At 35.4% G+C, this 26,216-nt stretch overlaps 1 protein-coding gene across 1 annotated transcript in view; it reads right to left on the reverse strand.

Annotated features, from left to right (window-relative positions):
* The window catches only part of LRRIQ1 (leucine rich repeats and IQ motif containing 1), a 113,360-nt gene that overhangs the window by 40,764 nt on the left and 46,380 nt on the right, over positions 1-26,216 (reverse strand). Inside the window, exons 18-22 of the mRNA XM_075080708.1 lie at positions 13,263-13,352; positions 12,435-12,559; positions 11,740-11,835; positions 11,311-11,396; positions 2,995-3,096 (exon numbers count right to left, since the gene is read on the reverse strand). Coding sequence (XP_074936809.1) covers positions 2,995-3,096; positions 11,311-11,396; positions 11,740-11,835; positions 12,435-12,559; positions 13,263-13,352 — 499 coding nt within the window. The remainder of the gene's footprint in view (positions 1-2,994; positions 3,097-11,310; positions 11,397-11,739; positions 11,836-12,434; positions 12,560-13,262; positions 13,353-26,216) is intronic.

A 26,216-nucleotide genomic window follows, 5' to 3' on the forward strand; every position in this document is an offset into this window, starting at 1 on the left:
TTAAATGGCAAGTTCTTGTCTGCCAGAGTAACACTTCCTCATGCTGTTGATGAACAGTAACACAAAGGGGTTTGTCTGACTAACTTCTGTGCCCTATCGTGATACAAATGTGAAACAATTGTCTCCTGTGGGGATTTTTATAACATCAGTAAGTAAACATGGTGACTCTTCTAAAATTTAATATACATTTATGAGGCCACTAAGTTTTGAAAATTTATTTTCCTACAGTATGTCTGTCAAATTATAGATATGTAAATTGTCGCATGAGATCAAAGTTATGCACAAGTTTTCAAAATTAGATATCAACAGTCTGCATATTGGCTTCTCACAAGTTTTGTAACAGGAACATAGTTGAATATTGCATCAACACTGTGTCCACACTATGTTTAGATACTGCTTTAGAGATGCTGCACGATACAACATTGTCAGTAGAATGCAGTAGCTTAGACGAGAAGGTAAATTATGACAGAATATGAGGTTTATCCCAGAAACTCACAAGCATCAGATATTAAGCTCATTCCTTTTCACTCTTTATTTTTATACCTTTGATTTTTTTATTCCTTTTTGTCTTATTTGTATTTTTTTAGCACAAACAGATGACACAATGAAGACAAAAGACGTTCATTGTACATTTTAACTAGATTACTTCTTAAATATTCACTACCATGACGTGTTCCAATTTGAAAATCTAAAACTGTTCTAATTGTTTCACTTCCGAGGGCATCCCCTTTCAAAAGTAGTGATTCTGTTATTTAACAGATAACACATGTGTACTTGGTGTTGATGCTATGGTTTCTCCCCCTATTTCACAATTTAAAGAAATAAAGCAGGAATATTTAGAATGTGGGGTGGTTTGGGTTTTTTTTTAAAAAGATTTATTTAGTGGTTTACGAGGGAGATGGATTGGTGTTCAAATTTTCTACCAGACCACTGACTACCAGTCTGTCGAGGTAAAAGGGCTTGAATGGAGGAAGTTTATTTCCACCATGCAATGGACTGGTCTGTGTTCTCTCTTGACTTAAAATACAGTGTCCACAAGATTTAAGGATACAGACTGAAAACATTCTACCTTCTTGTAACAGAAAGAACTCCCATCGCAGAACAGACCCAAAGAAATCTATTCCAGGCAAAAGAGGAAGAAATGGTCAAAAGGTGAGAGAGGGGAAATGGGAAACAAGCTTTTCTGTGAGGGAAGAAATGACTGATAACAAAACTCTGTGAAATTATCATGCAGGTGCTTTGTTTTGTAGTAGATAACATGCAAAGTGTTACCAAATTCTAAATTTAGAAACTCTTAGTTCTGTCTGTATCTCACATACACATAACGAATAGCTGTGCTGCACTCTAGGTTCTAACTCACAACCTAGTATTTTCTGGCCATACCATCTGAAGTAGCAATGCCTCAGGTAGAAGGATAATTTTATGTTGTGGTCAAGTATAAGAGTATTGCTTGTCTTCTTGAAGGCTCAGCAGATTGAATATAAACACCCAATAAAAGACTGCTGGAAAAAATCTGGTTTTTAGCTGGCTAAAGGAGTACAATGATCCTTGAAATGGAAGATGTGCCACTGCAGTACTCGCCTTTTGATAGCTAATATGCCTCGGTGCCTTCCCTCCATGTATTCAAAAAGTAATTTCAGTAATATTTAGAACACATATATAGGCTTTCCAAAACAAAGGGAAATCTCTCCAGGCAGGAACAGATAAGCCAGTGGCAGGAAAGCTAGGCTAAACCTACACTGACTTTAGGGTACTGAGCCTGGGATCAAGCTTCTCTCTTTGACATGGCTTTGAACATTCACACTTCTGCTTGTAGGCTTTGGGCATCCAGAGTTTTGCAGGCAGTCTGCATGTCCTATTTCTTCAGCATATGATGCATTCTGGCATATAAGCATATGCACAGGAACAGATATGAGACACTGAGTATGCTAAGTCAGGCGCAATATATACAGCCTTTCTATATTCTAGGTAAGCTCATGCTTGAATCCAAGGCAAATAATAGTGCAAACATTTTTCATCTTCAGAATTCACCAAGAATTATTTCTAACCACAGTGAGCATGGGCTCATGAACGTGAGGCGAATTTGGTCTTTCATATGGCTGGGTTAATTGACTGAATTGCAGTTCAGGTATACTCCGCACACCTGTCTCAGAAAGGTTCTAATTTCTATCCTCATTCAGTGAATGTTATTATAGTATTATTATTTTTAATTTTACTTTGTAGGATTGGGACTAAATCAGATAGCATGCAGCCATGTCTTTGAAAAAAGATAGAAAGACAGAGGTGACAACTTTCTGAGGACACTACTGAGTTGCAAAAGGAATCAAAACAGTCTAAAAACAATGCCTCTGGAGATGCTCAGATTCTTATAACAAGGGTATTTTAAATAGACTTGGCCTTATTCTAATTGTACTGAAGCCAAGGAGAGTTTTAACACAAATTTCAACAGTAAAAGAGCTACATCAGTATTTAAATGCTTTTGTAAAGCCAATTTTATATTTACATGCTGAAGATTTTTTTCTTGTCTTCCACCAAATGGTGGGTTTTTATGTAACACTTATGAAAATACTTCCTAAAAACATGTTAATGCTCATCAGAAATTAATAGCTAACTTGAGAAAAGATGACAATGAGTGAAGAATTTGAAGTGATATTTCATTTATAAAATTTTACTCTAGTGCTTTTTATTTTATACCTCTGTGACATGCTTTGATGTTTTTTATGATGATTATTTTTATGATGAAGATTTAATAAAAATAAATAAATAAATAAGGCACCAGATCGTTATGAATTAATCTCTAGGAGTCCCCCTCCCCGACGAATGAATCGAAATTGAAATATTTCAGTGCTGTAACTTGAGATAGGAAGAGATAAGAACTTTAAACTCCTGCCGCCTTCTATTTGTGCATATTGTTTTACATTTCAAGTAGGTTTGCTTAAAAGACATTAGAAGATATATATGCTTACATGCATAAAGTGAAATACTTGTTCATACCTTCAAAGTAACCAGCATTTATAGGCTGTGTCTTCCTTGGTGGTTTCACATGGAGATGTTTATTTTCATTGTTTTTGAACAACGCCAGGCGCACAGCTGGGTCTAGACGTCAAGAACAAGTTAAAATCAAAGGTCAGACCTGGCTCATTCATTCCTTCAAGCAGTTTTTCACCTTTTAGCCACTTAATAAATGAAAATACCTTTAAAAGTAGGCTTTATATTCACAAAAGATTACACTTTCTAAAATAAAGCAACATAAATACATGTGCAACTGAGAACCAAAGCCACTTTTTTTGCAGGATCTTAACACTGCTGATCTTTAGCTAGCTCACCTCCAAATGAAAAATAAATTCTAAAGCACATGCTTGCAGAAAATATTTTTAAAATCTGTTTTTAAAGCTTGAAATTAAAGCAGAAATATTAACAGAATATATGCCACACACTGTTTCTAAAAGCTTTGGTTCAGAATTTTCAGCAGTCTAAATGAAGTCACACCTAAAAAGTTAACAGGAGGAAGTTTATTTTTTGAGATTAAACTTGTAGATAACAAGCTAACCTTCTTCCACGTCCCAGCCTTATTGAAATAAAAAATACTCCAAAAGTCTATAGACTCATCTTTATGCTGCAGTATGAAATCTTGATTAGTTTCCTTACTGTTATTTTGAAAACTTTGCAAAGAAGCAAAGATGAGCACAGAACTGTCTATAAATCTAGATAATACATGCTCCTAGACTGGGAAAAATATAAAGTTTAATTAGCAGAAACTAAACTAATGCAAAACTGCACAAGTCAGGAAAGGTGATTTTCATGCATTATTTCTTATGTGAAGGAAGAATTGTTTGCTTGACACCAGAGGAAAGTGGGAGTTTAAGGGAAACAGTGGGTTAGAAAGAATGTGAAAATTCTACACACAGTGCAGAATAAACCAGTCAGTTATTAAAAAAAAAAAAAAGACTGAGAAGAATGTAGAAACAAAAGCAACTATATAATGACGAGCAAAAGTATATAGGGTTTTGTAGGTATGACACTGAGCATAACATAAGTAACAGAATGCCAAAGGAAAAATCAAAGAAATATGTTTCATAGGGTTAAAAGAAGACAATAGCACAAGCAGACAAATACACTCTCAGGAATATCTGAGAAACAATGAGGCAGAAGAGGTTTGTCTACAAAGGTGACTACAAACTGTCAGAAAAGAGTAGAAATTAATAATGAGGGAAAACAGCAATAGAACAGCAAGAAAGTAGATATGGCAAGAAAAGGATCTAAATTTTCACAAAGAATGCAAGCATAGCAAAAAGGAATATGCGAGACACTGCCAGAACAGATAGAGCAGGGAAACAGAGGAGATGGAAAGGCTCAAAGAACATTCAGACAGAAAAAATTTACATGACTAATTGTGTCTGATGCTTCATTTTGAGCTTGTTGCATGACCTTGTTGGTGTTTATTGAGAGAGTTATAACAGCATCTAGAATAGTACAGCAAAGTAAGTGGCTTTTTTTTTGTTTTGTTTCCATATTTATGGAAATAAAGGATCAGAATGCTCTGTTGTCAGTGGGCAATTTCTTACGAAGTTTAACAGCATTTATAAAGTTGGTTTTTACTAGATCCCTGTATTTGCAGTAGAAGCTTCAGTTACAAACTAACAGAACATAAAGGGATCCTGAAAGCTGCACTTTTTCTCAGAGAGTGATCTCTTGACACAAGCAAGACGACGAAGACATACTGTATCTTTGCCTTACAAGCCCAGAGAAGATCTCTAATGGAGTGTGGAGGCTTTAAGAGATAATTCACTGACAAAACACGTCAAAATGTTATGGTATTCTTGGTCAGCCCACACTGCAGCAGCATTTGGTTGACAGAATGTTCTTAATGGTGTTAACCTCTCACAAAGCAGCAAACTTCACTAACGAAGGAATCATGGAAAATATGGATGGAAGTAATTTAGGTCATGTTTTCTTTCCAAAGGCAGAATCAGTGGTACCTTATACTTTGTTATCTCCAATTGTCTAGAAGAACTTCTGTCATCTTGTTGTATGATCATTATAGCTTCCGGATTAACCCAGAGGATGTCAGATTTAAAGTCACTTTAACCCACTTTTACTAACTAAAGTATAAGTCCAATGAAACAACCCAAGAAGCACAACAAATAATAACTACACCCATTAGTTTTAAAGGTAGATTATTAGAATGATTCTGACAATGGGATCACTTGATTCGCAAACTGGATTACCAGGTTTGAAGATATTTTCAGTCTGATGGATAGAGTAAGCCTATTCTGGCATGCCTCCCAGCTCAGAAACAAATTTGTAACAACCTAGTGTTCTTTAGGGTAGCAAATGCTTGGGGCAGTAGATCACACTAAGATATGTGATAAAAATATCTTGAAATGGTAATACATTATATTTTAAAAGTTCTCTCTGAAATTTTAAGTAACAGAAGTTATGAAAAATATAATTTTTTGTAATTATAATTTTTCCAACACCATCATACAGTGTTGATAAGATACAGGGTTGATAAAAAGACTTCTAACTTCTTTCATTATGCTAGCTACAAAAACAGTGTGTTTCTTCAATAGAAGACCAAAGACAAAGAGATTAAGTTGATCAAAACCTTTTAAGACAAAATGCAATTAAGGATTTCTAAACTAATTTTGATTAACTTAAAATAATTCCTGAAATATCACACTTTTTTCCTATTGTTCCAGAATGTTTTTAAAATGTCATCTTTCCTTAATCCAGCCTCCCACCCAATTCTATGAAAACTCCAACCAGTCCAAGGTTACACTATACCAAAAGCTTTGCATGAAGTTATTAGTGCCAACCTAGATTTTTCAAACATTTATTTGTGCACAAGGATATCAGCAGTAAAGAAGGTCCATGAAGTGGGAAAAGAGGGAAATGATGGAAATTGTTCTAAGAGATTTCTATCAGAAGATTTATCTTTGAGTCTTTGCAAAATAACTTAAATAATCTACAGGGATTTAACACAGTGCCAGACTACTTGAATTTGTACCTACCTGGATCACCTCAACCATTGCCTACAGCTCTTTTGTTATTAAAAATGAGCCCTTTTCTCTATCTGGTCCCAAATTTAGGCAATATTACATAGATTACTTTATAATACTAGTGCTTTTCAGTCTCTGAGTGAGCTAGGGAAATGAACTGCATGTATGCTTTGATGACAAGCAATCAAATGTTTTAGATTTCACACAGAGAACTGTGAAAGAGTCCAATAGTTCAAAATCATACAAATATCTTCCTGGGTTCTGGCATACTCATTTAAATGTGTCTTATTAGTCGATGATCTGTGCTGGCAGTCTAGGAACCAGGGAGGTAATTTAATGCACATTGCTTGGCTGACTCCAAATATAGAAGATAAGTTGGACAAACACAAGAAATTTTATAGGAACAATATGGAAGGAATAGTTACTGCCTGATGTGGCACCACATTTGCTAAACAATGTCTTGATAATATGTGAAACTGAAAAAACTAAATGTTTGTCATTCATTTTTGTTGAGCAATATCTGTAATTAAAAAACCATAAACATATCTGTGCCAACTTTAAAGTGTTGATAAATCAAAGTAGCACAGAGTGACAGATGCTTATCTATAAGATAATTCAATTTGTAAATTCATTTGGAAGAAAGACCACATTTTGTTCCATAACTTAACATCAATTAGAACTGCAACTCATCCACGGCTGGAGTTCCCGTATGATATTGCTACATGGAATAGGCAACAACAACAAAAGTAGCTTCTTTCTGCTGCTAAGAAAATACAGATCAGTGGTCATTTATGTAATGTGCAACAAGGAATAATAATACCCCCCAGATTTTTATTCAACTGTTGTTAATTCAACAAATCAATGTTGCATAGTCAGATCATCTGTTTTGGGGTTGTGGGTTTTGAGGGGGATGGGTTGGTTGGTTTTTTTAGTTTTTTTTTTTTTTTAATTGGTATTGCATTGCTGTCTTAAGTTCTGAACTAGAACTAAAAAATATTTGCTGACCTCTCTGAAATATCTTTATCATTGTGCTCTGGTTCTAGGAGTCAAGGCCCACTCCAGCTGCTTTTTACCTTTTTTTTCTACCTATGTGGCAGCAAGAATTACCATCTCATGCTGTCAGTCACTGACAAGAGAGCTTTCCTTTGGAGAAGAAATGGTTAAACAAGAAGTAATACAGCAGCGTAGGAGAGAAAAGCTGAAAGCAAGACAAGGCTTCCAGCCATCTTAAAAGAAAAAGAAGTTAACTTTCAGAGGCTAAAATCCACAGACTCAAGGAAATTCAAAGTTAAGCAAGAAATTTTGTACTGCTGTGCCAAGACGTCTTTAGGAAGCTAGGATTGTTATGAGTCATAGATGCTTAATTTTTAAGCACAGTGAGGTGCATTAATGTCTGCTGTATTTAGATTTTTAATTAGAATTTCTGTAGAATTTTATGCACCCATGATAAACAGGAATATTTCTGACATTATGCCAGTTTTACTTGGCTGCAAAATTTCTGGTTTCTTGCCCACACTTTTTGTATTATCTTACTGCAGAGTAAAAATAGTTGAAGCAGACAGACCCTACATTTGGTATCGTTAAAATACAGGCCACAGCGTTATTTAACTACATAAACAAGCATACATAACTGTAGTGGATTAGGGCATAACAGGCCTTAAGGACATTAGTTAGTGGGACTGGTCTACTGCAATATAAGCATTGCCTGGATCACTCCCTATTATAAGGTTATGCTCCTTTAAGCTCTTCCTTGTAATACAAACCACAGGATACAGTGCACTTGCTAGTATTTTCCATATTTTTTTTCACTACTGAGAAGGTACGTGGCCAGACATATGAGGTAAGATATTTCTCAGTTACTTCTACATATCTATGGTTTAACTCTGTACGTCAGCCAGTTGCTCTAGGTTTTGTGTATGGGCAATGGAGAACTGTAAGTGCTTTTACAGTGAGATTGAAGTAGCCTGTTTTTGAATTATGTTTTAGGAGGAAATTAATAGCATTTAAGGTGGCTATTTCTTTCCATAAAGGAATGCAGAAGACGAGCTCAAATCTGGACTTCTATAATTAACCAAATGAATCCCATCACTGTTGCACTAGAAGACAAATGTTTTAGATGAAAAATGAAACGGAATAAATTCCCACACTTAAGGATGTTAAGAATTGAAGCCGTTCATGGCTGCCCAATCCAAGTTTCAATCCAGCAGCCGTCTTGACTGTATTAAAGAGCAATTTTACAACACTCTGAATGGAGGCTGATTTAACACTTTGCATTTGTGAATCTCAGGTCTAAGGCAAAGGAGTTTGAGAGCATACAGAAGAGAAGCATACAGCATTCCCTGACAGGCCATTTGTTCCTACAAAATCCATCAGTATCTTGGCATTAGTTGCAACTAGTAAGATTGTTACCATGAAAGAGCTCAACGGCACATAAAAGATGTTCGGGATGATCCTGAAACCTTAGCATAAAAATTATCAGTGTCTTTTTTAACAGCTTCTAATTTATTTGTATCTAGAACCTTTAGATCTTGTTGCTTTGCTTTTTGTCAGAACTTAAAATTTTGCTCTTAAGTTAAACATGTAATAGTAAATGGATATAACATGGAAAACCACTTTTTAACACCTCATATTTCACACTTTTAAGTGGATGCTGGCTACTTATTTTCTAGTGGTTAGGATTCTGTATCACTAACAAAATTATTTTATTGTAGTTAGCATACCTTCAACTATTTCAAATCAGAAAGCTAAAAAGGAAACAGTAGCAATTATAACACTAAGAACCTGGAAATTCCAAAGAAAGAACAGGAATAATAACACTAAAAAATAAATCCTACAGGATTTCATATGCAGCTTCAGTAAGTACAAGATGGATGAAGCTCCTTTCAGAGCAGATGAAGGTTGCAGAATGCTAATTTCTATGGAAGCATTAAAAGATAATGTGGACATCTACTTATCCAGATGAATTTCAATCTGCTTTTAAATATTAGAAGGAATGAAGTCTCTTATGGAATTCCTGCTTCAGTAGGGTTAAACTCACAGCAATGGCCTAAGACTGTGAACTCTCTTTCTCTCTAGTTATACTAGAATTTCTGTAAGTATTCTAGCATGAGCCGTACTACACAGAGTTCCAAGAAAGATACCGGCAGCCTAATGGATCTGGTTACAGTTTCCTGAGCTGGGGCTGGCTAGCCTTGGGGAAAGGTATATCTACTCTGAAATGCTGTAAAGTCCCTCTGTTCAAGCAGACCCTCAACAAGACCCTCACTTGCTCTCACCACTTCAGAGGAGGTAGCTGATGTAAACACAATTATATACGTGGAGATTTTTCTTACATAGGGAATATTCCACCAGGATCATTTTTTAGAGCAACAGCCGAGCTTTAGCATCAGTTTAAGATAAGAGTACTTATTTTAACTGATAATGTCTGTTCGGTCCTTACTGACCAAGGAAGGGCTGCCTTTGTCAGTGTGCTGTATCAGAAAGAATAGTTGGCTTGTGCTGGTTTTGGCTGGGGTAGAGTTAATTTTCCTTCATAGTAGCTAGGTGGGGCTATGTTTTGGATATGTGCTGGAAACAGTGTTTGTGCTGGAAACATGGGGTTAAACCACGACAGGTTTGATAATCTTTGTACTGAAAAGGGACTGAATGTGCATTATTTTCATTCCTATTTCTTGGTTCTGGAAATCAGGTTTTCTGCTTATCTGAGAAAAAGAGAAAAGAATCCTTTAGCAGAGAAAAGGACATGATTTTAATGGAAATTTAATGGAAATTTAAAGGAAATTATATATACAGGTTATTTTTGTGCTTGATGTAATAGAAAAAATTTCTTATATGAGGTAGCGTCATGAAGAGAAAATTTGAACCTATGAAAACATTATGCTAAAGTTTTGTTAATTTTTTTTAAAACTAGTAACATACTTTGAGAATAGTCCAAGAGACAATTAAAAAGCTTAACACACATATACCATATTGAATAATCTGAACAAAATGAATATAAACATATCCAAAAAATTCATTAGAACTACAAAAAAAATAGGATAGCAAATTTGATATGCTCATTCAGACATTTATGACTGAATTAGTTACTACTAACATAAACCAGAGAGCACATGGAGAAAAGATGATATAACCTAATAAGCTCTATTCATTATAAAATGATACAGAGGCCACCAAATGGAACATATGTAAAAAACTAAGCTGCACACCAGATATTTACTACTTTTTGTTCTCTTTTTAGGTAACATGGTAGGGCATCATGGGAAGCTATCAAGATGTAAATATAATCCCTTTAACCTCTTATCCATTTTTTTCTCCTTTCCATAATAATAAAGCATGGTTTCTTGATTACCTTTCTCCCTTGCTCCCCCCCCCCCCTTTTCTTTCTTTAACTAGAGATCTTTTTTGTCATGTTTAGTCTTTGGCATGATATTTAAAGTAGAAAAAATTATACAGAGAAACGCTTTTCTTAACTTTATCTGTAGGCTGATTTTTTTACCTTCCAAGAGCAAAATGTCTTTCAAAATTTTCAACACTTAATACAGAAAAGTTTTGTAAAGTTATACAAAAGAGGAAAACTGATAGCTTGTGATATAATAAAAAAAATTAAATGTAAATAAAAGCACATTTTCCAAAAACCATTTAAATTTAGGTCCTATTGTCAACCAGGCCCTTATGTATTTGAATGTTTCTTATAGTAGCAGTATTTTATTATTATTTTTATTAACATATTCCATTAACATCAGTATTAGTGTATCATACTAACAGCTGACAATTCTAAGAAAGGTTCATTGACATAAGAAGTGTCTGAGGAGGACCAGAAGACAATCACAGAGAAGCTAGAGAAGCATTATCGATCCCCACAGTGAATATTTAATTAAAAAAAATTTTAAAATTTCATTTCATACATATCAAACTGTAATTTTCATAAATAGTTCTTGCATAAGTCAATAATTTTAACCTGAGATTCCCCCAAGAGAAAAACATGAGCACAAAATGCAGAAATATAAATTCTACATCTAGATAAAGAAATACATGAACAAAAAGAAACAAAATTTCTCTTTAACATAGCTGTCAAATATTCAGTTTCAAAATCCAGTAGAATGTTTTTTAAAACCTGAATATTTTATCGCTGGCACAAATTGATTTCTTTACAGAGATTTAAACTGAGTTATTTTTACTAAATCACACTCTACCTTTATTCAAATTAATATTCAATGTTAACTAAGCAAACTTTTTTAAAAAGATACTATTTCGAGATTTAAGAATAGAAACATTACATTAATATAACAATTTTTAACTGTTGACTTACCTAAATCTTTATTACTATATTTTTTGGGCTTCATTTTATGGGCCCTCTTCAGCATTAGCTGTGCAGTAGAAATATCTTTAAAACCCCTAGGGAAAGAGAATAACATAATAAACATTTCACATATATTATGTTACACCAGCTGCATATTATTGTATAATGTACTTTTCAAAAGAATACAAGTGTATACTACTTCTTATGTATGGTATCAAACTTACTGAATTACACAGCTGCAATGCTTATCTTAATATTATATTATTGCAATTTATTAAGCTGCTCTCCCAGACACCTGTAGAAGTAATTACAGTAATTTTCGCTTTGGTAGAAAACAAAGATTCTTGAAAGATGGAACTCAAAAAAGTAAGCAACAACAGCCAACTCTACTGTACCTATTCCTGGAAGTCACTATGTCAGCAGAATAGCTTAACATACCATTCTTCTGAAATTCTTTCTTCTTTTTCAGACATGAATGAAAATTTCTTTTTTTCTTTCCAGTCAGAGAGCTGTGACATTGTTCCCTTCCTAGAACTGAAAATAAAGTATAAGAGCGGTACTGAAATGTAGGTAAATAAGGAAGGGTCTTGGGTGACTATTTTGCAGCCTTTGTTACTCTGCAAGTTGTTTGTGCCTTTTAAAGGCACTTTGGAAGCTTGGAAACAATACAAAAAAATCTATTTTAATACTTCAGAAAGGCTTTATCTTGGAGAGTAATAAAAGTCTGCCATCAATTTGAAATGTTTACATTTCAATTACTTGAAGCATATTTCAGTCCTTTCTCTCCAAAAGAATGCAGCTGTGTATGAAATCCCTTTTAATCTTTATCTAGTCTTAAAAATCTCTATTTCAACATCTATGTTATGATATATGTGAAAAAATACAAGTTTTACAATTTTTAGTCAAACCTAGATGAATAAAAATACACATATATATTCTTAGATTCTTAATTCTGGTAGTCAATGAAAAATTACAACTGAATTTTTGGTTTTAACAAGTAAATACACTTTAACTCCAGTAATATCATTAACCAAAAGTAGCAAAAACATCAGAAAACAGTCTCGAGTTCTCCTTTTGATTTTTGTCAAATCCAAATTAATTAAATATAATGAAAAATCCATTATTTAACTTACCTGCTATGAAAGTGTATATTTTCTGCTGAGTATGAATACGGTCTGTTAACACACTGCCAAACTTCCTGTGGTGACAACAGCAAATTATTTGAACGTTCACTGGAATTTGAAGGCCTAGAATACTTCTAAGTAAGAGAAAAAAAATGCAGTTGATGATTCCTCCAAGTTTGAGTTTAAAATGTGTAGGTAAACCTGCATCAGGGATTGCAGAGTCTATTACTAAACCAGAATGGATTCTTAGTGGTGATAAGCCCGTTACAGGCCTTACCTTCAACTAACTAAATTGGGCAAAAAGGTGACTTTAATTATACTTAACATTCCCAAATATAATGAATTATACATTTATAAGACTTTAATTTTAGGAAATAAAATGTTAGTAATACTATGCTTGTAACAAGAAGAGAAAACCCTACCAAAACAAAAAGCTAAAACTTCAAAGTTTATCAAATAACTAGCAGACATTACAGTTCAATGACCTTTAGCTGTTCTGAAAACATTCAGCTGTTGTCATATAATGCAGATCTTAGTATTTTAGTGTGTCAACTAGCAATTTTTAATCCATTGCCAAATGTACAGATGAAGCACATCATCTTTTTTTCTGCTACTGTGAAGTAAAGTGTTGAAATAAATCCAAAATAAAGAAAAAACTAAGTAAAAGAAAGAAAATCTAAAAGAAAAATTGCAACTGGGGATAAGGAGGAAGTCTGAGACTTCTAAAAGTAATTGTGTTTTTCAAGTCAATAGATTGTCATATTAATCACCCCAGAATAGCATATCCTTAAGGAATGAATAAAGACTGAAGAGTAAGAAGTTTCTGTGACATGTTACCTTTGGCCAGTGCAGCTGGTTTGAGAGCAGGAGTGTTTTTGAAGGGAAACGGGTGGAATCTAGAGTTAGCCATTCCTTCTCTAATGCAGCCTGTATGAATGAGTAAAGTCAAATAGTGCACTGATAAAATCAGTTTAGTTTTGATAACTTTTGCAAAGTCTCTTTTAAATTGTCCTACATACTGTTTCAAGTGTTTTCAAGTCATATATCAGAACTGTCACCTGCAGAGCAATCGCACTTAAAATACCTTTGGAGATGCTGTGTTGCACTGTTTTACTTTAAACAAATCAGATTAACAGTATTTGTGGATTGTGAGGTTTTTTTGGGTTTTGGTTTTGTTTTTTTTTAAATAAAATGCATCCCCTCCTTCTCAGATTCTGGTAATTTTATCCCAACGTTGTTGGTAAACCCAAGTGATTAAAAAAGACTGCCAAACTTGGAAAAAAAGTAAGGTACTTAAAGGCCTAAAGAACATGAACAGTTTTGCTTGCTGTTTTTGACTAATTTAGCATTTTATATCCAGGTGTAGATGTCTCATTCTGTCAAACTTGCTTTTGTTGAGTTCAGCTGAATTGGTGAACAGTTTTTATTGAAATCTGGGGTCAAAAAAGTGAATGCTATATGTACTTCCTTCAACTAATCAATTTTATTTTGATATAATAGAATAATTTGCAAACTAAAATAACAGCTTGGAATTAAGAGGGGTGACAGAATTAGGTTTTAACTGGTGTCTCTGTCACTTCAAGCCACAATTCAGTTTTCTTTCATAAAAACAAAATTTAGATTTTGTTTCAAACTCAACCTGTATATGACTTACTTTTCTCATACGTCCTTGAGTTTTTTGGCCACATGTCCTTTTGTGGTAAGTGAAAGAAGTAAATTACTCCCACCCAGTAGGTAAATACCTCTGAGGAATTTTACTTCACTTACACAGGGCTCAGTCATTCAGGCTGTTCTTACTTCAGCAGCAAAGAGCCTGGGGTTAATTCTTTTAAAAATGTCTAATTCATAAAACCGGACTACTTGTCTTCCATTCACAGAATATTTCAGATTTCTGACCCTGAGAAATTATCCTGACTTTGGATACCTTACTGTCTATTTGTGTAAACAGGACTTTGCACAGCCTTAGACTGGTGAACAAGAAGGTCTTCCAAGCCCTTTGAAATTCTGAGAGATAAAAGGATCACATTCCACCTGTTTTGAAAAGGTTACTTCAGGTACTGGTCACATAATTTTGTGACTTTAAGACCACTCTTTTCATTTATAAGGTAACTGTGAACCAGTATTATTATTCTTCCATTCTGACCTAGCTTTTCAAAATAAATTTTCAATAATTTTTTACTTTATTTTCATGTCATAAAAGGGATGCATTCCTACATCTTTGATTCTTGTTTCTGAAATTCCCTAGTCTTTGTTTACAGTATGTTTTGATTTTCATTCTTTTATTTCATAAATCTAGACACATTCTATTCTGTTATTAACAGATTATAACTTTAGCACTCTTCCCCCTTCTCATCATTTCACTTTATGACATATATATATAACATAATCCTTTTTACCACACCTCCTCTCTCAGGTGGTTGTACATGTTAAGAAATCTATGTAAATAAAATGTATCACATTCTTTAACTGTTACATTTACCTACAACCCACTAGCCTATCTCTCCTCCTTGATAACCACTGAGTGGTTTCTTCAAACAATTTTTATTAAAAAAAAAAAAATCACAGACTTCTCCAAGGCCTTTGATACGGTCCCCCACAGTCTCCTCCTGGAGAACTAATGCATTATGGCCTAGACAAGTGGTCTGTGCAGTGGGTGGGGAACTGGCTGACAGGCCGCACCCAAAGGGTGGTGGTAAATAGCTCTTTCTCAAACTGGCAACCTGTCACAAGTGGAGTCCCCCAGGGATCGATACTGGGCCCAATGTTATTCAACATCTTTATAAGTGATCTGGATAATGGCATCAAGTGTAGCCTGATGAAGTTTGCTGATGACACCAAGCTGAGTGGGGAAGTAGAGACTCCAGAAGGGAGAGCTGCTCTCTCTGCAGGAAGACCTGGATAGGCTGGTAGAGTGGGCCAGCAAGAACCTTATGAAGTTCAACAAGGCCAAGTGTAAGGTCATGCACCTAGGAAAACATAATCTGTGAGTGCAGCACAGACTGGGATCCACCTGGCTGGAGAGCAGCTCTGTGGAAATGGACCTGGGGGCCCTGGTGGACAGGAAGCTCAACATGAGCGAACAGTGGGCTGCTGTGGCCAAGAAGGCCAACAGGATGCTGGGCTGCATCAAAAAGGGCATCGCCAGCAGAGATAAAGAAGTCATTATCGTGCTCTACTCAGCGCTTGTCAGGCCACACCTGGAGTACTGTGTACAGTTCTGGTCCACGCTATACATAAAGGATGTGGACAGGCTGGAAGGGGTCCAAAGAAGGGCCACCGAGATAATCAAAGGACTGGGAAGCCTGCCGTACGAGGATAGGCTGGGAGAACAGGGTTTGTTCAGTCTTGAGAAAAGGAGGCTCAGAGGGGATCTCATCACCACATACCAGTACTTAAGGGGTAGCTACAAAGAAGATGGAGACTCCCTTTTTACACGGAGTCGCATGGAGAGGACAAGGGGGAATGGACACAAGTTGCTCTTGGGGAGATTCCGATTGGACACAAGAAAATTTTTCACAGTGAGGACAGTCAACCATTGGAATAATCTCCCCAGGGAAGTGGCTGACTCGGCCACGTTGGACACTTTCAAGAGTCGTCTGGACAGGGTGCTGGGCCATCTTGTCTAGACTGTGCTCTTCCTAGAAAGGTTGGACTAGGTGATCCCTGAGGTTCCTTCCAACTTGTGATTCTGTGATTCTGTGAAATCAAATCCCAAAGGTGATCATTTAAAGATATGAAATTGGTACAATTTGGACACAGAAGACTGACAAGTTAGTATCTCGGCAGAGACAAAGCAATGACATGTTCAAGTTTTGCAATTGCCTGGGGCCTACAGTCAGAATGGTCAAAATGAATACCTATGGAAAAGGGAGACAATCTGACCAAAAATTGCCAGTGAAATTGGATATTAATTCCTCCTTGTCCTCCTCAAATTTACTCTTCAGTTGCACTATGCGAACCATATTTCTAGCTTTTCACATGAGAGTTTTTCACTCATTTTCTGACTGTGGATGTGCAATCCTGTCACAGGGAAACTCAATGTCTGCAAAAGATGTGTCTTCAACTTTGCTTGTATATAAAGGTATATGAAAATGGCAAAACTCTGATTTTATTTCCTCTATTTGCAAAAGAATCAATACAGCTGGGAGAGAAGTAGACTTCCCCTTCTTGTACAGTTTAAATGTCAGTCAACTTAATTGGTGTGTGCAATGATTACACACCAATTGGTTCATCCATTAATTACCTGAGTACTTATATATCTTATGTTAACAGCGAATATTACCCAAGCTCTACTGTCAGATTTCAGGGCAAGCTTGCATCCTAGCTATTTGAATTTCCACCTCTCTGATTAAATTGTTTCTGACAGAAATCAATAAAACCATGGAACATGAAAACTAACACTCCAAAGCTGTAGTCAATTTTTTGGAATAAGAATCACTTAAGCAGTACACTGATTGAATCTTTTTGCTTTATAGTTGTACCATAACCCAATTAAAGTTCTTTGCTTTTAATATTTAGGTTGAAACTTTTCTCACAAATATTTTCTTAGCCCAGTGTTTGCCATCTATTAATTTAATATTCTCCACAGTGTTTTTATTTCTTTCGCAGCCTATAAAATGTCTTTCAGTGCTCTAAGTGTTGAAAAGAAATACCAATGAAAATATAAAAGCATGATCCAAAGGTATAAATATGCAAGATGAAGAAAAAGATAGCTAATTTATCATTAAGCACATTTGGCACTCCTATGAATGTGTAGCATACCACACCGACATTTGCTTTGGCAAAAAAAAATAAACACATAATTGATTTTCAAATATATGCTCTTCCACTATGTTTATCCCTGGAGATTTTGACAGATTTACCAATACCTAAGGGTGAAAAACAGATCAATTTCTACTGACATTGTCCACTAAGACACAAAAAAAAAAAAAAGGCAATCTGAGATGAATTACAACACAAGTAAAATGATGAAGTTTGATTGTATGGTCTACAAAACCAGTTATAGGCAGACTATATTTATGTTCATTTTTAAAGCCAAATTAAGGAACTGATTTCAAAAATCCTGAGGTATACAATGTAGTTTTACACATATGTGTAAATCACATACAGTTGATTTAACACATATTAGTTCATCTGAAGGTATCTTTCACGCTTCTCTATCCTCCATACTTTATTTCCAGTGTTTGTTTCAAATCAAAGACTGTATTGATTACTTTTAAAAAATTTCAATTCTCAAAAGCACACAAAACATACCTTTCTAATTTTTTGTTAAAACTTCACAGAAATAAATTTAACTTACTATTTGAAACACATTTTTAACACTTGGCAAATTTTTCAAGGGTTTCTTGGTTTTTTTTCTCTTTTTTTTTTTTTTCCTGGACTTTATGTTAGTTTTCATTTAGCTCCTGCTTGGGACACAAACAAGATAATTCCAAGACTCGAAAGAATACAAACCACCAAATTCTCTATTAAACACGATACAGTTATCCCTGATGTCATCATTCCACAAGAAGAAAGTGTGAATAAATTTGGGTTTGGGGTTTTTTTTTTCTGAGTTTTAATAATGAAATTTCCATAGTATTAACTATTTCCATTTATCCATTAGGATCAAGAACTTTTTATCCTAATTCACAATGCATTTTTTACCCTTTGAGAGTCTAATCCTACTTGCTTTTTTCTCCCCTTTGATTTTGTAGCTCATCAATGAACTCTGGAGGATTTCACAGCATATTACATGTAACATTTTTCATTTTTCAAATACTTATTCTATACCTTCCTTTGCAAAATGTAATGTGTATTTACCAAAAAAGATTAAACTGTACTATGGTTAGAAGCAGAGGATCCAAGAAGGCATTAACAATACAGGCTGAAAAGAAGGGCCGGCTATATAACAGCTCTGCGCTGGGTCAAACCAAATATCTGTCTACATCCATACTCTGCTTCCAGAAGAGTTCAGTAGCTGATACTTACGGAAGGAATGAAACAATCTGGACATGCTGAGCACAGTCCTTCCCTTAATATATTCTTTCAAACCTTGGAAATTGGTGGTTTAAGGGTTTTCTGCTAACATCTAGGAAAAGATTCCTCAACTTAAAACAGTAATCTAACTTCTTATGACAAATATAACCATCTAGTGTGTGTGTTTGCAAGGTCACCTCTATGTCAATCTGGAAAGAGTGCAAATAATTTACATTGGTCACAGCATGTAACTGCTGAAGTGGTGTAGTTTAACTCTGAAAGGCCAACACGTTGGCTGTCATGGGAGCTGAAGCTACCCCAGGTTTCCAAACATGGTGGACCCCAGAATCACAAGGTGAATCATCATCTGACAAAACAGTGAATCTGTTTTTGAAAATCAGGGAGAACTCTTTATACCTCTTTCCTTTCCTCTTTCATTTCCTCGTTGACTTACTCACTGTTTGATATTTATGTAGTGCTTTTATTTATATAGTATCTTAAGATAAAAATAGGAAAATTACCCAGAATATAAACAAGCAGAAGAAAATTAATATCCAAAACTCACTCTGAACTCAAGGTCAAGACTGGCCCTTGAGCATTACAACAGCATATGAGGAATGAGAGGGGGAAAAAGAAAAGCAGCTTTTATTAAAAAAAGGTATTTCAACATCACAATTTCAGAGAAACAGTGTGTGGAATTCCCTGCTTTTAAAAAAAAGATTCACTCTGCAGTTCACCTGCCTGTTTTTGTCTAACCTGTTTTTCCAGACTTCCGTTCCCCTCAGTGAAGCAGGCCATTAGTGTCATCCTCAGTCAGAATGGCCCTTTTTCAATCAGATTTTACAAAGTATCTGCCCTTAGATTCGAATTTGTTTTTAATAAGAATAATATGTAATAAGAGTAAGTAAATAAATAAATCAGAATGAATCTTTGCACTAGTTTTCTCTATTGATTACAAGTTTAGGTAAAGTTCTTCAGGGTGGTGAAGTCCTTGATTTCTACTTTCCTAGTTTTTAGTGAGTATACTTGAATAGTGTAGTTAAAGCCTAGTTCACTCCAACAAAATAAAACAAAAAGTTAAAAAGACAAGTGAAAGACAGTACTTTAATCCAAGGCAGAACATTCAACAGCATTTATGACAATTTCAAATAAGCTGACGAAATGTCTTCTTAGGCAATACATGCCACATGAAGAACTACCTTTCCTAGTGTTAAGCATCCTGAAGGTTAAACAATTGCTCAGAGACTGGGAGGGAGAGTGGTCAGGGAGAAGGATCATATGCTGAACGTTAACCCTGTGGATATTCACAATAGAAAAGGGCATACCACAGCCAGCCATACGGTACTGTCTTTCATCTGGCTGAAAGCTGTAACTTTCTCTCTTGATTCCTGGCAAACATATTTCACTCTGTGGTGTATTTCATTCAAATATCATGCTACTCCATGACAACATCTTTCATTTCTTTTTAAACTAAACTTCATTTCTGCCAAGGCCTAAGTATACTTTGCTAGTAATTTCTTCTTTAAAAGCATAAGTAAGTTTGACAAACTTCTTAAGAAAGCACACATTTTTAGCTCTTACAGTTGATACAGAAGGACTAGAACACTCTTTATGCTCATTTATATTTTGTTGATAGACTGTGATTGAAAACTTCTTTTGAAATTGAAGATCTGAATATTTTTGTGCATTTAGCCTTTTCTGTCATCCAGTCTTTTTAGGAATCAGATTACTCTATGGGCCAGCTTTTCTGAGAAACTCAAGTTCATGTATAAAGCTTAGTTCAATGTTAGGAAGCTGAATATCCATTCAGAGCCAGACTTTCTATTTAAATTCCAAAGCTAAAACAGTATCAAATACAAACATCCTTAACTGAATTGTCTATTAGTTGCATTATTATTCCATTTCCAACACCACAAAAATTCAGCTTAAGTTCTGCCATTTTAAAACTATATGTAAATGTGTTGATTTTACCAATTTTATAAAAAACTGTGTACAGACTACTTTTTAATTAGTTTAGTGGATATACTTTTTATAGAAAACAGACCTCTGAACTGCAAGCGGTAGGAAAAATAGCCTTTTTCTCTGGATTTGTCTTTCATGATTTTTCACATATTTTATGTGGTGAAAATAAATAAGTTAGCACCCTAATAAAGGTTATTTTAACCTTTGGCAAAGCTTCTTTTTCAACCTCGTCTTTATATAAAACAAGAGAATTAGGAAGGAAAGCTGGGCACGGCTGCATTCTTAAAACTGCTAAAACCAAACAATGTTTCAAGCCAAAAAAAGTATTGAGTATCATATGGATTCCAGAGAATCACACAGAATCACAGAATCACAGGTTGGAAGGGACCTCAGGGATCACCTAGTCCAACCTTTCTAGGAAGAGCACAGTCTAGACAAGATGGCCCAGCACCCTGTCCAGATGGCTCTTGAAGGTGTCCAACGTGGCCAAGTCAACCACTTCCCTGGGGAGATTATTCCAATGGTTGACTGTCCTCACTGTGAAAAATTTCCCTCTCATGTCCAATCGGAATCTCCCCAAGAGCAACTTGTGTCCATTCCCCCTTGTCCTCTCCATGGGACTCCGTGTAAAAAGGGAGTCTCCATCTTCTTTGTAGCTACCATATCACAATGATTGATTGACCCCAAGAGATTTTAAAGACTTATGGAAACTGGTTAATTATTAGAGAACATTTTTGTAGGAAAATTAGAGGACAAGTATAGCTGTGTAGTTGTCCATTTATAAGAAGGATACATTGACAATTACTGGAAAAATCACAACATTCTGTTAAGAAAAACACTTCAAGAAAATTTTACTGGGGAATGTCTTCTCCAAATGTCATTTTCCCAAACTGTTTAATAAGCTCAGAAAACTAACCATTCTCTCAAATTCTAATATATGTATATCTATGTAGTATATTTAATAAAACTACCTATGTGATTTCTTTAAATATGTATGACTAAAACTATAAAAATAATTTATGTCAGAATATAAAAAAGTAAATGAATAATGAAAATTTTAGGGACTCTGAAAGTTTTCATTCACAAAAAGTTTTAATGTATACATACATAAATAATTCTCCAAAAGTCTGAATTTCATCGTAGTTCATGTTAGTCATTCATGACCTACATGACCCAAACTTTTCTAGAAATGTATTTTTGTCTTAAGCCTGACAGTATTCAAAGGAAGCTCTGGGTCCTGCATCTTTTTCTGAATACAGGAATAAAAAATACAGACGGGTAAACAGTAACCTCAGCTTCAGAGGTTAGATATGGTTGAGGTAAGCATCAGAAATGTATGCTTCAAAAATCTTTTACGGTGTATACTCCCACCCACCTCAATAAACATTAGGCTCCTGGCAACTTCAGGCCACCCCTCAAATGGCTTTAAGTCCCCAGATGCAGTCTTTCCCCTTTAAAATGACAAGTATCTTCAGGTCTTCCCCCCTCTGATTCTGCCACACTACACAAACTTTAGCTGGTATGTCCCCATAAGCCTTTTTCCAAGTCCTTCTACCTCTGTGAAACTTTCAAGGGGCAATGAACTAAAAAACCTAACAAAGAAAACAGCCAAGGGACCCCTCATTCCCACCCCTTAAACACCTTACATTCAGACATTACACAATTTCAGATGAAGATAACCCAAATTATTCTATCAAGTGTGTGGAATACTAAAAACACAAAAGAAAAGAAAGCTGTACTTTAGCTTGCAGTTTTGTCAAAGGAAGGGAAGTTAGGCTGAAGCACAGAGTAATAAAAAATAGACTGCTCAAGTTTACAGTTATCTAACCTTTAATATGTCTCAAAGTTCATGCCACATGAGAAATTTTATTCAATTTCAAGACAACTTTTCCTTTTTGTTTAAAATCTCTATTTCAGAAATAAGAATAAAAAGTATTTGGAAGATAAAGAGCAAAAAAGGACTAAGTTGTAAGCATGCATTTTTTGAAACTGATGATAACAAATCTCTAATTACATTACAAATGCTTAATCTTAAAGAAGATGTGTCTTAATCATGTCTCAGCTTCACTTATACTGTCCTTCTTATATGCCCCTAGCACTAACTCTATTTGAAATAAATTATGAACAAATGATTTCACAGGTTGAAATCTGCTGATTCATAACTGTAGTCTCAACACCTTAAATCTTTTGCGACCTGCACTGCTACTCCCTGGGAAATTCAAGAGCTTCAGGAGCTGATTCTTTGGGATGCTTTCCTGTTGTAAACTCAGTTTTGTGAAATGATAAATAGCTACTGCTAATTCCATATTAAAATAAAATTTTCCAGTATTTTCCATAGAAATAAAATTACTAGACTGAGAATGCAGAGATGGTTTTAACAGTATTTAGCATTTAGGAACCCTTAGCCCACTCCATTCAAGGACAAACTAGACACAAAGTTAAATAGTTTTTAGCTAAATTAAGATTGTGTTGTAGGGTATGGGATTTTTTTTTCCCCTTCTCTGTTTCCACTATTATAAACTCAAGAACTGCATGGCAGAGAAAGTTAGGACCCTCAATCCTTTTCTGTGGTGCTGCTTCCTAGACAGTCAGCCCCTAGCCAACAGTGTTGCATGGGGTGATTCTAGCCCATATATCGGACTTTGCACTTGCTCTTGTTGAACATCATGAGGCCCTGGTCAGCCTGTTTATCTAGCCTGTGCAGGCTGCTCTAAAGAACACCCTGGTCCTCCAGCATACTGACTGCTGCTCCCAGTTTGGTATCATCTGCACACTTGCTGAGATTGTACTCTGTTCCATCATACAGGTTGTTAATTAAAATACTTACTATTTTGGTTCCCCTACTATCCATGATGGGCTCTATTAATTACTGTCCACAAGTTGGATTTTGCACCACAGAACACAACTATTTGAGCCTGGCAGTCCAGTCAATTTGCCACTCATCTTATGGTCTACTTGTCCAGCCTCAACAAATTTTGAGAATAAGACTGTGGGAGACCATCAGCACCCTTGCTAAAATAAAGGTATGCAATATGCACTGCCCTCCCCTTATTCACAGTGCCAGTCATTTTGTGATAGAAAGCAATGAAGTTGATCAGCCCTTGATAAACCCATGCTGGCTGCTCCCAATCACCTTCTTTCATGAGTTTAGAAATGGCTTCTGAGAGGATTTGCCCCACAACCTCCCCAGGATCTGAGATAATGTTGATTGGCCTCTAGTTCCCTGAATCTTTCTGCTTGCCTTTCTTGAAGATGTGTATTTTCCAGTCATCAGCAACCTCCCCTAGATGTTCAAAATGACATCAGGCAGACTGCTCAGCCCCCTCGGATGCATCCCATCTAGTCCCTGGGACTTGTACGTGTTCAAGTGTGTTAAGCTGTGCTGTGGCTGGATAACAACTGCTATGTTCGAAACTGAAAGGACTTCAAGCTCCAGGCAATGAGACATCTATGGATTTAAGCTTGGAGGAGAAAGGAAGCTGACATCTCAGTTTCCTCTGTGGTTCCTCCAAAAGTACTGCTATTTAACTCAATTACAATATTGGCTGCATCAATGGCCCCTTCTCACACAGCACAGACAAATCAGGAGAGCTCCTGAAATTTGTAAATAGGCATTACTAAAATATCTTTTTCAGTGGAAATCAATGTATGTGGACATGCTAAATATCATACATTTAACCAGATCCTTTAAACACAATCTATACCTACACTAAAATGTCAGTTTTAACATTGCACAAAAATTAAAGAACTTCTCTAAGTTATATTCGATGATTTGAGATCCTTAGCTCAGCTTTCAAGAGACTCCAGATGCAACTCATTGAGAACTGATGGCTCTGTTACTACTTTCATTTACAATGATGTGTTTGGCTTAGAAGGATTTTCCTTTGAGGGTAAAATAATGAGTCTAAAACTCCACAGAACTAAGACTTTTTAAACTTTTATTCATTTTTCCATTGCTTGGTCTTTTTATTTAATCCCAATGCTTGACTTTGTCTTTAGAGAAATAAGACTACGAAGTATAATTAATGACATCATTATATTTTGATATGTCATACAAGCTAAATATGATTTAGAAAAATACTATACCATTTGGCTAAATACAGGTTCCAAATGATATCTTTAGTGCCATGCGTCATTAGTGGGCTTTGCTTTGGAAAGTATTTGTTTGAATCTGGCTATTTAACCAAGAATTATACAGAGACAAGCCGTGAAGATAGTTTCTGTTTAAAAATTAAAAGCATTTCAGGTGGCATTAAGAACTGAGATCTCATAGTGGAAGGCCAAAAAGCAATCAGAGCACATTCTGCATGATCTGTGAAGCTGGGGTATTAGTGATGGCCACAACTCCTAATAGCTGTGTTTGTTTTTATTTTATCAGCTACTGACTGAAACAACCTACTTCCAAGGCCAGGATATTTATCAGATAACTAGAAAACAAGATTTTGGCTTTTTAGATAAGCATCATTGCTGAAAGGGGCAGAAAAGAGTCTTTATGTATCTAATGATGCCACAGACTGAGAATGGCATGTGATTAATTAACTTAGCAGTTGAAGAAGCAGGATCATATCAAGAGATTGTTGATACACACTCACTGAAAAGATTGATCTTCCAATATGTTACTTAGGAGAGAGTACTTCCCTCCTTTTTGAAAGAGGAGGGATCTAGTGAAATTTTCATCATACACTTTTTTGCTTTTCTACAACACTGTAACTTTGTAAGAAATTTGATGTAAAAAGGATCATATTCTTTGCAGTATACAATACAGAAAGGCTGGATTCTGCTCTGACATTTATAAGCAATTACAAGAGCTAGACATGTGTAAAAGCGTCAAGATACAAGAAATGTTATGGGGACCTTCTAATCCATAGGCTACACTTATTTCCTGGCACTAGGCAGAAAACAGCAATCACTGTCACAAGCCCACAATCACAAGCTCACAGCGTGAGACAAACCACATCATGAAGGATTATCTAAAAAGAAAACAAAACATATTGTATGTGTCTAATTTGGACATGTGATAAGAATATTAAAGATGGGAGATATAAAGGAATTTTTGCTCTAATTGCTGTTTACTTTTCAAGAGTTAGCACATACGAGATTGTTTTTATTCTTCTCGCCCTGCTCAAAACAAAACAAAACAAAACAAACCTGCAAAACTGCTATCTAGCTGCCATGGAAGACAAGTAAGAAGTAGGAACAGCTATGTGTCTCAGTGTGGATACGTAGGAAAATGTGAAGGAAACTCATGGTCAATAATTTCAAAAGCTGTCAAAGGCTGGGATTTTAAAATTGTACATAATCAAGCTCAGAAGGAGAACAACACTTTGTCTCAGGGCAACAGATTTATTCCCTTTGATGAAGGAAGCAGTGATGGATATCATTTTAGCTTGGTCGCAACTTACAAAATTACTTTCTTTTTGAAAAAGTATGATTAAACTAAACTAAAAAAATAAAGCTTTGAAAACTACAGTACTTACTTTCTGTGCCATATAACCATCAATATTGGTACTTATCTTGATGAAAATAAGAAATATGTCCATATGCTGACTCAGTGTAGGAAAACAATAATTTATTCAATGGCCACTGTTCTGAGTAAATAATTGTTTTAAAACTGGTTGTATGCAATTGGTTCATCTTTCTGGCAAGTTCAGCCATTTTGCACTTGGCTCACATATTCTCATCAAGAAAACAACAATGCTGATGGTACATAGTACAGAAAGTAAAAGCTGTGTCAAGCAAATGTGTTGTCAGATTTTGTCCACCAGAGGTAAAGTGAGCTCTCCCTTGTAGATCATTTGCTACATGGATGGACTGCTGATGAAAGGTTGCCTTAAGATCAGCCTTCTGGAGCATATAGGCTGGAATTCTCCA

This window comes from Phalacrocorax aristotelis, chromosome 1 (genome assembly GCF_949628215.1).
Source record: "Phalacrocorax aristotelis chromosome 1, bGulAri2.1, whole genome shotgun sequence".
In the NCBI taxonomy this organism is placed as follows: Eukaryota; Metazoa; Chordata; class Aves; order Suliformes; family Phalacrocoracidae; genus Phalacrocorax; species Phalacrocorax aristotelis.